The following is a 17,061-nucleotide window of genomic DNA, read 5'->3' as shown; positions in this document are numbered from 1 at the left end:
ATATATATATATATATATATATATATATATATATATATATATATAAAGGCTTTATAAACCCTTCCCACACTCTTGCAATGTTCTAAACTCTAAACTCTTAAACCCACATAATTTTAAAAATATACGTATATGTACTGTACAGTGCTGCAAAATTTTATATGGGTACTCACCAGTGAAAATATTACAACTTGAAGGATGAGTTCAGCTTCAGGATTATTTGCGACTTTCCTGCCAGTTCTATGAGCTTAATAAATAGTTTGTTACTTCTGACTTTGCATTGCAAAATTATTTGTACCACATCAGTTTCTCCACTAGTGTTTGCTGCGTCCATTGCTGTTCTTTGAATTTCGGCAGAAAGCAGCAGCTGGAAGCACTGTTGGCTTCTAATAACAATAAGTGCAATGTGTCGTCATCACTGTATGTTCCCATGCAAAGGCAAAATTGGTTCTCTGCATTTAACCTATCACACCTGAGATACACCCAGGTGGAGCAGTGGGCAGCTATGTAAGCGCCCGGGGAGCAATCAGGGATTAGGTGTCTTGGTCAGAGACACCGTGACATGTGGGAATGGCTGGGGATCGAACCTGGGACTTTCGGGTCCTGCCTCTACCCCATCTCGTCCAGATGACCTGACTGAATTTTGTTGGATTTTTTTTTTTTTTACTTTAGTGTAGTTCTTTTGACTTGTGTTACAGTATAGGCTAACTGAAACAAAACTACAAAATGGCAGCGCGTTAACTTTTTATCCCATCATCACGTGAGTAATATAAAAGTTGACAATCGTGTGGTGTACAATCTTATGCTGAAAACCTGCGAAAGAGTGAGTCAGCGAATGTGGAACCGCAACATATGGAGCGACTACAGAACTTGGTTATTCTGACAGAAATGTTATGAGTTTTAGTCCAGAGGTGTCCCAAACTGCACGTGCAGGCTAGCTGCTGTTGTCACTATTTTGGATTTCAAATAACCACCACATTCCATGTAAATAACTGCGATGCAAAATTGATGATGATGAGTGGATTAATAAAAAAATGTTTGAATGTCTCACTATTGAAAAAGTGTGACTGGGGTTATTTTAAGACAGCAGCAATCCATGCTGGTCCTCACTCAGCTCAGATGTGCTGATCAGTCCTGTCAGAGTCTGTCTTCAACAGGTAATACAGTAGTCCCTCGTTTATCACGGGGGATCGTTACCCGGAAGCCCTGTGATAAACGAACCGTGAAGTAGCGAGGGACTACTGTATATTAAATGTTCACAGTCTTTCCATATTCCCCACTTTAAAAATCTGAACTTTCATATCAATGTAAGCAATTGAATTTAGACTTGAAAAAGAAAACAAGTTCATCTAATTGGCATCATGTAGTCACAATGTTAAGTGTTGTGTCAAACTGCAGCATTCAGTAAAAATAGGCATCAGTATTTAAAAATGGAAGCAAACTGTTTCGGTGCATCAGTTGGAGTTAACAGATTTTCTCTTTCACACTCATGACACAAGATCCTGCCTCAAGTTGTTTGAGATAAAAGAGGTCTTTGTCATGACAGAAGACAACACAACATATCTGTCTGACACTATCACTCTTTCACACTTAATTTCCTTCCTCCCACTACTCTCTTTTCCCTTGATTTCTCTCCCAACAACAGGCTGAAACCCCTAAAGGCAACAAGGTTAATTAAAAAGCAGCACAGTAATTCTAAAATTAAGTTTTGTCGTTCCTCATGTCACACCCCTCCCACTCTCTGCCACTACACTTGTGAGGAAATGCTCATGCTGGAGGTTTACTTTCTCTAAGGCAATGTGTCTTTCCAAAGTGCCTTTGACTTGTTTCTTTTTTTTTTTTTTTTGCTGGTAACATTTCTTCAATCATGACACCTCCGATTTTGTCAGCGATGCGCTGCAGTGTGAGGGAAGCATCGCACGAAAGAAGCAGTGAGCTCACAGTGACACATATGTGCACAATCCGAGACACATTCATCCAGCACGTGCTCATGATTACTTTCATCTTCACACTTAGTTTTTCCTTAACTTTTCCTGCACACAAGCACACACTCCTGTTTCACACATGCTTCACGCCGCACAATACTGCTCACAGCTTGAGGAGGTGTTGATGGATTAGACATCTGCAGTTGGCTGACAAGGAGAAAAAATGAGGGAGAGCTGTACGATGAAGAAAAGAAGAAAAGGAGGGGGAAACTCGGCACACTCGGGAAAGGTTTAGTGAGGCAGCATGCAGGAAGGAAGCAGCAGAAAAATAACCAGGCAGCGAAAAGGGAGAGAGCTGCAGGGGGGAAGAAGGAGATGGAGGTGCTGAGCAGATAGGCTGAGGAGGAATATGTGTGAAAGAGAAGAGAGATTTGGGGAAAGCCAGTTGTTCCCAATCCTGTTCTCTCACATGCAAGATTTCCATGTTGTTGCTTAAGGATGTGACTGCACATGCACTGTAAATGTGCCTGCCTTTAACCCTGTTTGATGACTTTTGTCTGCTTGTCGGAGGTAATGAAAGTACTCAGAGGAAAAGCTGCTTCAGTCAGCAGCTGTAGTAATGGGATTTATGCAATTTCACTGCTGCAAAATGGGTGTACATGTGAAGATGTTGTGGAAGTTCTCCGGTAGCACAGAATAATCACTTCCTGCCAAGTGGTGACTCCCACATATTGAGTCATTTCAGAAATTGTGAACCACTGCTATAAAGTGGATTTGATGGGCTAATGAAAAGAAAATGATTTAAAAAAATTACCTTTTTCTTAGTTTTCGTTGTATTTTCTCCTCAGAATAATGCGTAGTCTGAGTGAAGTATGTTTTTTTGTTTTAATTGTGAATTGTGTTTTCAAAGTGAAACCACCTGCGGTTCCTCCTCAGGGGAAACTTTTCTGCACTTCCTCCAGCAAACAACTGACTGAAGCACATAGTGTTATCTCTCTGGGGTTCTAAGCAGCCAAATCTTTTCCTAACAATCGTAATCCCCACGGCCAAAAAGAAAAATACAGTCTCATTTTCCTCCCTGTGGAGGCAATGATTCATATCCCTTCCCATTCACAACACACATGCAAAACCGATAATCCGTTTTTCATTTTAACCTCCTACAACTTAAATGTGTGATAAGTGCTCAATTTGTGTTTACAAGCTCCGGCGCTTGTTTTTTTTTTTGCTCTGCAGGTGTCATATGCACGACCCAGCTCAGCCTCCATCCGTGATGCTAACTTGTATGTCAGCGGCCTGCCCAAGACGATGACCCAGAAGGAGCTGGAGCAGCTCTTCTCCCAGTACGGACGCATCATCACCTCCCGCATCCTTGTCGACCAGGTCACAGGTATCCATGGGACAGCACCTACTTTATCCTGATTTAGTCACATAATGCATCATCCATGTGAGAATAGCATCTTATTTAGCAAAAAGTTTTAGTCTTGAAATGTCTTCTTGTCACATTGTTAACATTTCTTACTGTTTATCATGGTTGATATTGACACCAGTTAGAGAAGAAATAAAAGAAAAAAATTGGACTGATAATAATAAAAACAAATTTAGAAATAAATTACATCTGACTGCAGACTTTAGGCGTCAAGTTCTAGTTGTTCAATTCAGACTGTGCTAGTAATGTATATCTTCTATGTTTTTAGAAAGCTCAGCTGTCTTGGAATGGCCACTGTTTTTAGAGTATTGCAACAATTGATGTCACTAACAAATTGTGCAAGAACATTTCCATAAAAACCCAACATTTAAAAACAGATGAAGTATAAAAACACTTTATTGCACCTTCAGCATATCTGCACCTGAAAGAAATACACTGTACAAGCCTTTTATCTTTTAACTTTACATTTTCTTATGTGTATATCAGTTTTTGCTAAAACTGTTCTCACGTTTTGAACTTCTGTACAAATAAATGTAATTTTATCCGTTAACATTTAGAAATGAACAGATGAGTGAAGTTGTAGTTATGAAATATATGTATATTGAAATTACTCAGCTGGGATAGGGAAGTTTGTTTGAATGAGTACACTACTGTTAATTAAATGAAAAGTTTCCTTCTAAATATATTTTTTCCACTTTCCACTTCTATTTTCCCATGAGGTTTGGTTTGGTTGAGCTCCCAGATTTTGTAAATATTGACTGTAGGTGCCTGTCTTCTCTGAAATTTAATGAAACGTATAACCATTCAGCTTGTGGTGCTCAAAGCACCAAAGAAATACTGCACATTTTTAAAACAAAAATCATTAATTGCTTACTCTTAAAACCTTACCGTATCCAGTTTGATGCAAAAACAATTTATTTTCATCACATTGAAACACTGAGCTGTAACATTGAACATAGTCATGTTCTCAGCTCAGATGTGTCTTTATTCACAGCATATGTTTTAGATAAAAACAAACCAATATCGTATCAGCATTAAAAATGACATTTATAAACTACGACATTTGGGCATTTGGTTATCTGAGCTTTCAGTTCTCTGTCACGTCCTTTTAATAATGTTTGGCTGTCATTACTTGAGGACTGATAAATGCAGGGAAGCGTTGGATCATTGATGCAAACTTTGGCACTTGATAAAGTCAAGGCATTGCCTGGGATGCTCAACTCCTCTACAGATGGAATTATGAAGTCTCTTCCCTGGCAACAAAGCCACTTTGCTTCAGATGCTATTTGCTGGCATTTTTGGCAAAAATGACTCATAGCTCCTGTTTGGTCCAGGTCTGGATGAAGTTGCAGCAGTGAAGTATACTATCAGCTTTTGGTGTACTCTGATATGACCTGTCACAGGTTTTATATTTTGAAACCAGTTTAACTTTATTGTTCCTTTTTGAACTGCAGCTTGAGATTGAGTGTCTTCCTTCTAGCCCAACTACTGTATTTTAGTTTAGAAACAAGACTGCCTCTTATAATATAGCAAACAAGATTCTACCCTTCTTGTTTACATCCAATCATGTGGCCATGATCCGTATTGTTTATGAGTTTCTTGTGCAGTAATGTGGTCAAAGGTTTTAAAGACAAAGAAGAGATATATGGATTCAGTTAGAGAGGACATGGAGGTAGTTGGAGTAAGGACAGAGGATGCAGAGGACAGAGATGGAGGAGGATGACTTACTGTGGCAATCCCTGAACAGGGAAAACCTGAAAGAAGAAGAAGAAAAGACTAGATAGATTAGTCACAAGAAAAAAGAAAGAAAAAAGCATTGATGTTAATTTTTATTTCTGTTTCTATAAAGATTTTTAATACCGCCAGCTAAGTACCATCCATCCATTCAGTCATGTACTAAAATAAAACTTTTCTATGGTGAATTTTTCTAAGTTGTAGCATTTCACAGCACAAGAAGAAATATTCTGTCATGTTTAGTAGGTGGATCAGATCCAGCATGCAGACCGAATCTAAGAGCTCAAATAAACTCAACTTTATTATAATAAAACTGTAAGGCTGATGTAGCAGCTTCTAACAGAAAACTCAGAAGGAAACCTTCTTCTTTTGGCGTTTCCCTCATCAGGGGTTGCATTAGTGAGTCATTCTCTGTCTTACTCTGTCCTCTGCATTCTCTGTCCTCACTCCAACTACCTCCATGTCCTCTCTATCCGCACCCATATATCTTCTCTTTGTCTTTGTCCTGGCAGCTGCATTTCTAACATCCTTCTACCAATATATTCACTGTCCGTCCTCTGGACATGTCCAAACCATCTCAATCTGGCCTCTCTAACTTTATCTCTCAGTTGTTCAACCTGTGCTGTACCTCTGATGATCTCATTCTTAATCTTATCCATCCTTGCCACTCCTAAGGAGAACTCAACATCTTAATTTCTGCCACTTCCAGTTTTTTCTCCTGTCTTTTTGTCAGTGCCACTGTCTCCAGACTATACAATATAGCTGGTCTCACCACTGTCTTGTAAACTTTTTATATGACCATTGCCACCACCCTTTTGTTGCAACTCATTCCTGAATTCCTTTTCTCCATCCACTCCATCCTGTCTGGATTCTCTTTTTCATCTCTTTACTACACTCCCCATTTTCCTAGACAGTAGACCCCTAGTACTTGAAATCCTGCACCTTTGTGACCTCTGCTCCTTGTAGCCTCACTGTTCCACCAGCCTACCTCTCATTTACACACATGTACTCTGTCTTACTACAGCTGATTTTCATTCCTCTACTTTCAAGTGCATACATCCACCTCTTTAAGTTCTCTTCCACCTGTTCTCTGCTCTCACTACAGATCACAATGTCATCTGTAAGCATCATAGTCCACGGGGATTCCTGCCTGACCTCATCTGTTAGTCGGTCCATCACCAGAGCAAACAAAAAGGGGCTCAGAGCCAGTCCTTGATACAATCCCACCTCCACCTTGAAGCTATCTGTCACTCCTACAGCACATCTCACCACTGTCCTGCTGTCCTCATACATGTCCTGTACCAGTCTAAAATACTTCTCTGCCACTCCAGATTTCCTCATGCAATACCACACTTCCTTCTTCAGCACCCTGTCACATGCTTTTTCTAAATCCACAAAGACACAATGAAGTTCTTTCTGACCCTCTCTGTACTTCTCCATCAGCATCCTCAAAGCAAAGATGACATCTGTGGTGCTCTTTCTTAGCATGAAACAATACGACTGCTCACAAATTGTCACCTCTTGTCTAAGTCTAGCTTCCACAACTCTCTCCTAGCTCTTTATTGTGTGGCTCATCAGCTTCATTATCCTATGGTTGCTACAACTCTGTACATCACCTTTGTTTTTAAAAATGGTCACAAGCAAACTTCTCCTCCATACCTCTCACCCTCAAATATGCCTTTGAATATTTGAGTCAAAAACCTCACTGCCAACTCTACTAAACATTTCCAAACCTCCACTGGTATGTCATCAGGTCCTACTGCCTTCCCGTTCTTCATTCTTTTCAGAAATTTCTGGACTTCACCCTCACTAATTTTTCCTGAACCACAGTTTCTATGACCTCTACTCTTCTTTCTCTTTCATTCTCTTCATTCATTAGCTCCTCAAAATACTCCTTCCATCTTCCATCACACTCTCCTCACTTGTTAGAACATTACCATTCCAATCTTTAACAAGCCTAACCTGCTTCACCTCTTTTCCAGCCTGATCCCTCTGTCTCACCAATTGATTCAAGTCCTTCGTGCCCACTTTAGTGTCCAGACTCCCATTTAACTCATCATGCAGCTTTGCCTTTGCTACCTCCCTCTTTGCTCTGTGTAGCACCTGCTTCTTCATTCATTCAGCCTTTATTTATACAAGTTGCTTTCAATGAGCCTCGAGGACTCATGTACAAGAGAGACCTGTTTTCACAAAGAATTATGTTTTTTTTAAGCCCTCTCACTGTCATATTTCTTCTTGGCTAACCTCTTTATTTTAATAGCTTCCTGCACTTCACTATTCTGCCACCAGGTTTCCTTGTCATCTATTCTCTGTCCAGATGTCACACCAAGTACCTTCCTACCTGTCTCTCTAATTACTGTTGCTGTAGTATCCCAGTCATTTGGAAGCTCTTTCTTCCAACCCAGAGCCTTCAACAGCTCCTTTCGGAATTTCTCACAACATTCTTCTTTTTTCAGCTTCCACCATTTGTTCTTCTTCTCTGATTTTTCTATTTTTCTCTTTTTCACAACAGTCATTCTACACACAACCATTCAGTGCTGTCTGGCCATGTTCTCCCCTGTCACAACCTTACAGTCTGCAATCTCCCTCAGGTTTCTTCTTCTACACAGAATGTAGTCGATCTGCGTACTCCTTCCTCCACGATTATAGGTCACTCTATGTTCCTCTCTCTTGGAAATAAGTGTTGACTACAGCCATTTTCCTTCTTTTGGCAAAATCTACCATCATCTGTCACTTCCTGGTTTCTTTCCTTGATATCAAACCTACCCATCACTTCCTCATCCCCTCTGTTTCCTTCACCAACATGTCTATTCAGGTCTGCTCCGCTCACCACTCTCTCCTCCCTGGTAAAACTCTCTATCACTTTGTTGAACTGAGGTAACACATATATAAATAAGGATCAGGTAAAAACTTTAGAACTCAAAATAAAATCCCAACATACAGAAAAACAGAAATAAAACAATGACTAAATCACAACGATGCCTCTAAAAGTGATCAAAATACACAAACTCTAACAAATAAAACCACTGGGAATTAACTTCTGTTGAGCAGGTGATTTGATAATGGTGTGTTAAATTATGTCAATGTGGGGGAAAACATTGATTTTATTTTTACAACTCTAGTGCCCTTCAAAAAGTCTAGTAAGTCATTGAGTGACCTCAACAAGCAGTTTATGTCCTTGGTAAAACAATGGTTTTATTGAGGCACAAACTGGAAAATGTACTAGGTTGTTTACTCATTGCATTACATCTAAAATCCACAAATGAATCCCATCAGCCCATTGTGCTGCAGAGGAAACCCTACAGCATGCCTTAGATCCATTTCATTGGATGTGTGTTTGCCTAAAGGCTTCAACCTGCTCCAGTGTTGTGTGCAATGAGTACTGATGAGGCAGAAAAAGGAGCAACATGCTGTAAGCCACACTCATTTGCCTAAGCAGTATAAATCACTGCTGGCAGTGAAGTGTACGCCTGTCTATACGCTCTGAGCATGAGGAAGCAAGAGAGGGAAAGGACATGAAAGAAATGGAGAAGAAAAATTAAGAGAGGGCGTAGGTGTCCAGAGATGTGGGAGGGAATGAAAGTGAGGGTATGGAGGACACAGACAACTAGATGAGGAGAAGAGAAGCAAATAGTAAAGGCTGATACCCCTGCAAAGCATTGTGGTGACATAGACTAATGCTCTAACAATTTACTTTAAAAAAGTGCACTGTTGAGCTACTATGAAAACTAACAGTCACATTAAAACCTGTTTTTTGGCTTTGAGAACCAATAATAACTTTCATTCATTCATTCATTCATTCATTCATTCATTCAACCTTTATTTAGACAGTTAAATCCCATTGAGCCTTGAGGACTCATTTACAAGTGAGACCTGATTTCAACAAAAGAATGATGACAACAATGGACAACAGCGACAACAATAGGCAGTTATAAAAAGGCATACAGATTTTTTATTTTTTATTTTTTACAAGTAAGATGGCAAAAAAAAGTAACAAAAACAGCTAGATTATAAGGCGAATGTAGAAAATTAAAAACAGGAACATGTCTGCATTGGTTTTTGCCAGGAGTCCAACAGATTCTTAAAGTCACTTAGAGAGGTCATGGTCAAGAGCTTCAGGTCTTTTTGCAAGATATTCCAGGAAACAGGAGCGGAGTAGGAGAAGGTCCTTTTGCCAAGTTCAGTCCGCACTGAGGGAACACTGCAGGTAATAATGTCCTGAGTGAGCACGTTGTAGCTGCACTCACGCAGAGACATATAGGAGGAGATGTATGAAGGCAGCAGACCAAGAAGTGATTTAAAGATGAAAATGTACCAGTGAAAGAGTCTGTGTGAAGTTAATGATGTCCAGTTAACCAGTGAATACAGGGTGCAGTGGTGGGTACGATAATCACAGCCAGTTATGAATCTTAGTGCACCATGATAGACAGCATCCAACATCTGTACGGTGCTTGTAGGAGCATATCCTGATGCATGCTCAATGGGTGCTTGTAGGAGCGTTCATGTAAATAATGTCACCGTAGTCAATGGAGGGAAGGAAAGTCACAGATACAGATATATAACCAATCTCTACTCAAGCTCTGGCTCCGGGAAGTTTTCAACATTTAAATAGAACAAAAAATAAAATCTTCAAACTTCTGAAAAGTAAAAAGGATGTCTCACTCTCAAGTTTCTTTTTTTTTTTGTTTTTGATTTAGAGTTAACAAAACTCATGTCTCATCTAAAATGCATGAGGCCCACTAAAGTTTATTTGCTAATTCTCTAATTCTTCTATGTGTCCATGGACTTGACATTTAACTAATCCTGGGGGGCAGTGCTCATAATGCTGTCAAGCAGAAAATTATTTATGAAAGTAAAACTGATATGTATTTGTTTTTCTCATAAAGTGTAGTGTTGTATTTGTGCATTTATGCTTTTGGTATTTAGAGGCAATGTCTTGGTGATGGAGAGGTCTGTTACAAATTGATCAATTCTATTTGCAGGCTGTTTCTTTAAAACATTTTGAGGTTGGTAGAAATCTGACTCTCTGAGGGAGGCTTGAATGCTAACTTGTGTTAGTTTCACTTACCTAGATGGCTGTGCCATGAAAATAAAAGCACTTTACCTGTTTGAAATTGGGAGTGCCTTGGAGACTTGTTGACATTCACAATTATTGTTATCTCATCCAAAGCGCACCTAAACTGAACCCCCTTTAAATCTAGATAATGACACAAACATTATTTGTAATTGTTTTGTTATTATTTTATAAATTAGTCAACAGATCAAATGCCCTTAACTAGTAAAATCAAATAAAAAAGGTTTTGTTGATACATAATCCTTCAATAAAAGTACACCTGGACCTGTCATTTTGTCCGTCTCTCCTTCCTGTTCCTCTCAAACTCAAGCCGGTCGAAGCAGATGGCCGCTCATCCTGAGTCTGGTTCTGCTGGAGGTTTCTTCCTATTAAAAATAAGTTTTTCCTTTCCACGGTCTCCTTTGTGCTTGCTCTGGATGGGAGACTGTGATAATGTGAAGATTCAACACAACCTGCTGGCTTCCTTAGATAGATAACTTTTACTAATTTTCTTTTATAATGTATGTGAATGTTTCTGTTCAGTGCTCTGAGACAACTTCTGTTGTGACTTTGCGCTATATAAATAAACTGAACTGAATTGAATAGAAATATGTTAAATGAAGAACTGGCATGAATAATATCCCACTCTTTTCTGTTTTACATTGTTTTTCTATACTACAAATGAAAGCAGAAGGAAGCAGCAGGATTTAAAAGCTTTCCAAACTTACAATATTTCGGAAATCTGCTTTTATTTTTTACAGAAATTGACAAAAACATTGCTTATGTTTAGTGACCATTATCTCACACTTTTGTGTTTAATATGTAGAAGTCAGATATTTATTGTGTTCTGTCCAGAGCATAATTCTGACATACAATTAAAATCAGTACAAATGCAGAGCAGGTGATGGGTTTTTGCCTCCAAAAACTCACCTACCTTAAAAGACTGCCTTGGAACTGAAACACACACACACACACCTACTGTGCATGCACACACACACAAACAAAGACAATGTGAGAGAGGGATGTTCTGCGAGGTGCCCCCAGAGGGCTGAGGATCAGCTTGAGAAATGTTAATGATTAATTAGATGTTAGAGTTGCTAGTGATTAAAAACATGGAGGATCTTAGAGCGGCCTTGAGAGTAGTATGCTGGCACCATTGACTCATCTTTTTTTTATCTGATACTGTAGAGACAGAAGCAACACACCCGCCCACACACTCACTGCCATTAAAAAAGAAATGGGCTGCAAATTAATACTCTCCTGTGACTGCCAAAAATGTAAGCATGGAATAATAAACAGAAGGAGAGAGGAAAACAGTGGAAGAGGGAGTCACAGGCAAGTTTTGTCCTTGTTGAACTATTTTGGGACTTTGTTAATTTTGCACCTGATATCTGCAGCTTTAAAAGTCTCAGGAGAAGAAAACGTAATTAAAATCTTATATGTTCTTGCTTATATCCATGTATTTATTGTATGTAATCAAATCTAAGCTAAAGACGCTTCATTACACTGTCCATAGAAAGTAAATTGACTTCAGAGAGGAGTGATGCTCAGACAGAAATGCTGAGACCAATGCAACCGAATGTTGTTGAAGTAAGGAATCCTCTCCAGTGACCAGTGGCAGATGGGCTGATGATCCACAGCTCCTGCTCTGCTAAATTGGGAGCATAGTCTGTTCTCTAAATGACCTCCTAATCAACAGGATGCACCCTGCAGTCATTCTTCTGTTCGTAAACACAAGAAGCAACTTAAAAAGCCACACTGCTTTCATACTTCACAGTTAGAGGCAGCTGAAAAAATACCATTTCTAAAATTGTTGAACCGTCCCAGAGACTCAGACTTCATCTCTTCCTTAACCTCCTCTTTCCCTTCCAATGTGCATTGACTGTTTCTGAATGAGTAAACCTTTTCTATTTGTATTTAATAAGTGTTAACTGTGCCAGGTTCCCTCCTCTGTCCGTCTCTCTAACCTTCAGGGAACGCAGTCGGAATGTATGAGTTTGTGTTCTCATATTTGGGCTCAATTTGAAACTGATCAAATATCAGACAGATTTGGATCAATGGCAGCCTATTCCTCATTTTTCCCCCTGGACTCATATGTGCACGGAAGTCAATTCTTACGTGATCGGTTACTGCAAGTACAAAAGATCCAGGGACATGATGGAGGCAGAACCTCACTCTCGACCCAAATATAGCAATCCAACCTTTACTGACTGAGGACCATGGCCTCAGATTTGGGGGTGCCAATTCTCATCCCAGCCACTTCACACTCAGCGGAGAATCGCTCCAGTGAGAGATGAAAATCATGGCATGATGACACCAACAGGACCACATCATCTGCAAAGAGCAGAGATGGAATCCTGAGGCCACAAAATGAACAATCAAATTGCTCAGTTGCTAATGAACAAGCAAATAAAATCAAATGTACAATCAAATTAACACATATACCCCCCCCCCCCACACACACACACACACACACACACACGCACAGGCAAAAACATTATTGCTCTACTTTTGCCTTATGTGGGTGTTAATTTCAAATCTTACTGTCCTTTAATCCTATAGAACCTTACTGTTAATCTGTACTTCTGTTAGGAACTAATTTATCTAGTTCAGATTTATTAAAGTCTACATTTTGTCTCATCCAGGCTTTTGGGAAATGCGTCGTTCTTGTGTTACTGTACTTTTAAAAGTTGCTTTGAGTGCCATGAAAATGGAAAGGTCTTCTATATAGTTCTGGTGATTTGGTTTCCACTGAGTCCTAAACCAATCTGTGTTTCATACTTCTGAAACTATTTTTTTTCTTTCTGTGAGATAATTACCCATGAGCAGCATGGTGGCGCAACTGGTAGAGCTGCTGCCTCTCAGCGAGAAGGTTGCCAGTTCAAATCCCGGTCCGGGGGCCTTCCTGGGTGGAGTTTGCATGTTCTCTCTGTGCATGTGTGGGTTTTTTCCGGGTACTCCGGTTTCCTCCCACAGACCATAAACATGCATGTTAGACTGATTGGTAACTCTAAATTGTCCCTGGGTGTGAGTGAGAGAGTGAATGGTTGTTTATGTGGCCCTGTGATGGACTTGCGACCCGTCCAGGGTGTACCCCGCCCCTCACACAGTGATTGCTGGACATGGGCACCGGCGACCCCCGTGACCCAAAATGGAAGAAGCGGGTAAAAGATAATGGATGGATGGATGGATACTTTCCCTTCACCCTTTCAGTTCGTAGTTTCTCTCCTCTTTGTTGACTTCAATAATGACACTTAACTGTTCCACGGTTCTCCGTCTTCTCATGTACTTGAGAACAAAGTGGTCAAGGTAATACGAAGAAGTGCTTGCCTTTTTTCTGTAATCATTTAAAGTGCATTTCATCTCTATTATAGCCAGCACACGTGCACAGAGGAAGCACATGTAGCTACTGTACGTGCATCAATATTTGCATACACACACAGCAGACAGATGGTTGGAACTCTGCTCTGACAGAGGCTAAAGCACAGGGCACCTACACTCTTCAAAGTCTCCTCTCCTCTGCTTGCGGTACTGTTTCAAATGCCATCTGTGCCCTGAAACACTAATGTTACTTAAAATAAGGACAGATCTTTTTTTTTCTGCTTTTAATTAGAAGCCAATAGAAATGGGGGTTTCTTTCTCCCAGTGCCATATTACTAAACCCTTGGTATGTTCTCAAGCAAGAGATAAATAGCACAGGATAAAGTAGCAGAATAATTGAACACAACAATTTTGTTTGTTTCTATACATGCTTCCAAGCTTGTGTTCATTTAAATTAAAAAAAAAAAAGTATGTACACTGGGGGATGAAAATGTGTGTGTTTGAAAATGAGTCAAAGAGTGTGTCTTTCATTACCCAGCAGTCAGGTTTCTCACCTCTTCTTTTCTTAGGCTCTCAACAGTGCAGACATTTTTTCTTCAGTCAGTGTTTGGAGACATGATAGTGGGTTTTAGAGAAATAGAGGCTGTTTGAGAAGCAAAAATAGCACCATTTCCTGTCATCATCCTTTTCTTTCACCTCTTTACATTCACCTTTTCTCCTTTTGTCCTTTCCTTTCTTTACTCCGCATCTCCTCTCTTGTTTTTTTTTTTTAGCCTTACCTATCCTCACCCCTGCACTCGCATCTAGTTCTCCCCCCTCAGTCTTCTCGCCTCCAGTTTCCCCCTGCCCCTGACTAAAGCGGTGTGTTATTAGTAAGGCAGACAATGTGCCTGTCGGTGTGTGTTAGAGAGCGATAAGCACAGGTAGAGAGAGTTACGTAAGCCTCTGTTGATTACTGTGGAGAAGGAAGCTCGAAAAGAGTGAGAAGGGAAAGAGTGAGTGCAAAAGACAGACTGCTGTACTTTAGGAAGAACACTGTGCTCTAATGCTGCCTGTATGGCTGGCAGGTGCTTGATAAGTCACCCAGAGGCTTCTGGGGCTGTTTGAAGGGACAGTTTTAGGGTTGGGCTTTCTCAAAAGACTGCCTGTTTCACTGATTGCAAAATTGTTTTTGTTACAATATTTAATAGGAAACAAATAGCCACATTTTATGGTTTATCACACTAATGTGACATGGCAGCTGGGAAACGGGGAAAAATAGTTTGTGAAAAATCAGAGCTGTTTTTCAGTCCCAATAAACTCGTTAATTATATCTGAAAATTGTTCAGTTTTTACAAAATCTATTGATTTGTGTTTGTTCCATTTAGGACAGAAAAGGGTATTAAACAAACAAATCTACAAATACAAAATAACATGCCTTGATACAGTATGTGTAGTTAAATCCAGATACTGCAGTTAACTCTGCAAGTCAATAAACAACCACTTATTGTATAAAAGCTGTTCTGGAGCACAGAAACTGTTGCGCAGTGCTGCTTTGATGGGACTTTTCCCTTTAGCACACAGTGAGCGCAAATACTTAATTCACGTTTCCTTGATTTATTGATAGTGTGAGTTGCCGCTTCTGAGGGAGGTCCGTGCCGGGTGCAGCATGAGCTGGAGGCGGACCTGGGGTCTGAGAGGAGGCCTGAGGCCCACGGCCAACAACAGCTAGCTGCAGTAGCTCAGGGCCCACATTCAGCTTGCATTGTAATTGTTCATGCTCAATAATCCAGGTAAATAAAAATTCAACAAAGTTCAGTCACGTCATCTGGAAACTTTCTTTTTTTTATGAAGGAGGATGGAGGATGCAAGATGAAAGACGAAACAGCTCAACAAAAAAAGGGGATGAAAGACGAAATGGCTCAACAATAAAAAAGACACCGTCCAGATGACCTGACTGAACCTTGTTGGATTTCTTACCTGGATTATTGAGCATGAACTTTGATGTTTTGAACCACTTTGGCTATGGCTGCTTCAGAGGAGTCGAATGGGGAGAGGACGAGCCCCAGAAACCATCTTATCACCATCAAACTGATTGGTCCACTATGTGATTGTGCTACTTGTAGGACTGACTTTGTTGTGGCTCCTCCGACTGATGAAGTCCTGTGGATGAAGGACAAAACTTCTCAACAAGAACAAAAAAAAGAAACTGTCCAGATAACCTGACTGAACCTTGTTGAGTTCTTTCAATCCAGTTTAGAGAAATTGGTTACTTTTGTACATGTTTCTGGTCAGATGCTTTCAAAAGAGCTTGACCTTTGTTGGCTCAGCTGTGGTGCCACTGCTGCCTTTTTAAAGATGTTCAGTCTGCAGATTTGTGACTATTCAAGAGTGAAGCAGTTGCTTTTTACAAAGCTCACCAACTGCTTTATTGTCAGTGTTTAATCACCAATCAAAAATGACACTGTCGTACATAACTTGTCACTAAATCTTATTTGGGAAACTCTGATTTGCCACTTTACAGATGAACGCAAACAGAAACCTATCTCTTTAATTTCAGTTTCCAAAACATCTCCCATCAGTGGGAACAGCCCAGAATTCCTCTGGATGCAACTTAAGATTTAATCATAGAAATGAAGTTGGCAATGTTCTTTAAGGGTGCTCCTCTGTTAGTTGTGTTGTAATGCACCTGCTTTATACCAACCACTAGGACTAGCCTGCCAATTGTCTGCTCGTTTTAAGTAGCATCCTCCTCCTCCACCATTTCCTGGAAACGTAGCTTTCAAAATATATATCATTGGGGAAAATAGCACTCTCAGAGCCAACAATAACTCTGAAGTAGCTGGTTTTGTTGAAGATCTGAATCAAACAATAAAGTGAAGAAGACATTTACAATATTTGCTGTCTAAAAGAGAGTAGACGAATAAAAGAACGCTTTCCCTTAGAAACTACCATGTTGAGTGACTGTTGCAACATCCCAAGCTTTGTGCTGCCCAAGTCAAATGTTTGTTTAAATTCACACCAAACTGTTTCCTTTCATTTATACCAGAAAGTAAAGCCAGTTCAGTCAGGCTGCACTCTAATGCAGAGAAGTTACTGCAGATGAAGAAGCGTTTGGCCTAGTCATATGAGAAGATGGCCACATGCTGCATAAACGAGAACATGACTCTTCCAATAACCAGAGTAGAAACTAAAGTAATGCATTATTTAAAAAGAAATATGTACAATTTTGTTTGATTAAACTGTAGCGTAGTGATCATCAATATGGCCCATGAGTCATATTCATCCTGCAAACTCACCCTATTCTTCCTGTGAAGCACTAAATTATTAATAAATTACTTGGAGCCCAGTTCAGAGGACTGAGGGTTAAAGAAGTGCTCAGAATTTCAAGCTCCCTTATTTCACTTCCACACAAGAAACACATTTTTTATCATTGCCAATTTTGCCCAAATGGTAAGGTCTGTTTGCCATCCAGGGCTAGGATTAAAGATCTATGAATTTTTTACTTTTAGCCAAAATTGAGCTTTTTTCCTACAAATTACTGATTATTGTGGATCAATCTTACGTCCAGAGAGTACTCCCTGTGATTTCATGAATTGAAACTTTCATGTTAGGCTTTTTTTTTT

The 17,061-nt window shown here is 39.9% G+C and overlaps 1 protein-coding gene across 6 annotated transcripts in view; it reads left to right on the top strand.

Moving 5' to 3' along the window:
* The window catches only part of elavl4 (ELAV like neuron-specific RNA binding protein 4), a 93,915-nt gene that overhangs the window by 56,266 nt on the left and 20,588 nt on the right, over positions 1-17,061 (top strand). For all 6 annotated transcript variants that reach the window (XM_037698105.1, XM_037698104.1, XM_037698101.1 and 3 more), the window contains exon 5: positions 3,156-3,309. In XM_037698105.1, coding sequence (XP_037554033.1) covers positions 3,156-3,309 — 154 coding nt within the window. The remainder of the gene's footprint in view (positions 1-3,155; positions 3,310-17,061) is intronic.

The sequence above is a fragment of the Nematolebias whitei genome, chromosome 3 (assembly GCF_014905685.2).
Source record: "Nematolebias whitei isolate Nwh7 chromosome 3, NemWhi1, whole genome shotgun sequence".
Lineage (NCBI taxonomy): Eukaryota > Metazoa > Chordata > Actinopteri > Cyprinodontiformes > Rivulidae > Nematolebias > Nematolebias whitei.
This window is presented reverse-complemented; position numbering and strand designations above follow the sequence as displayed.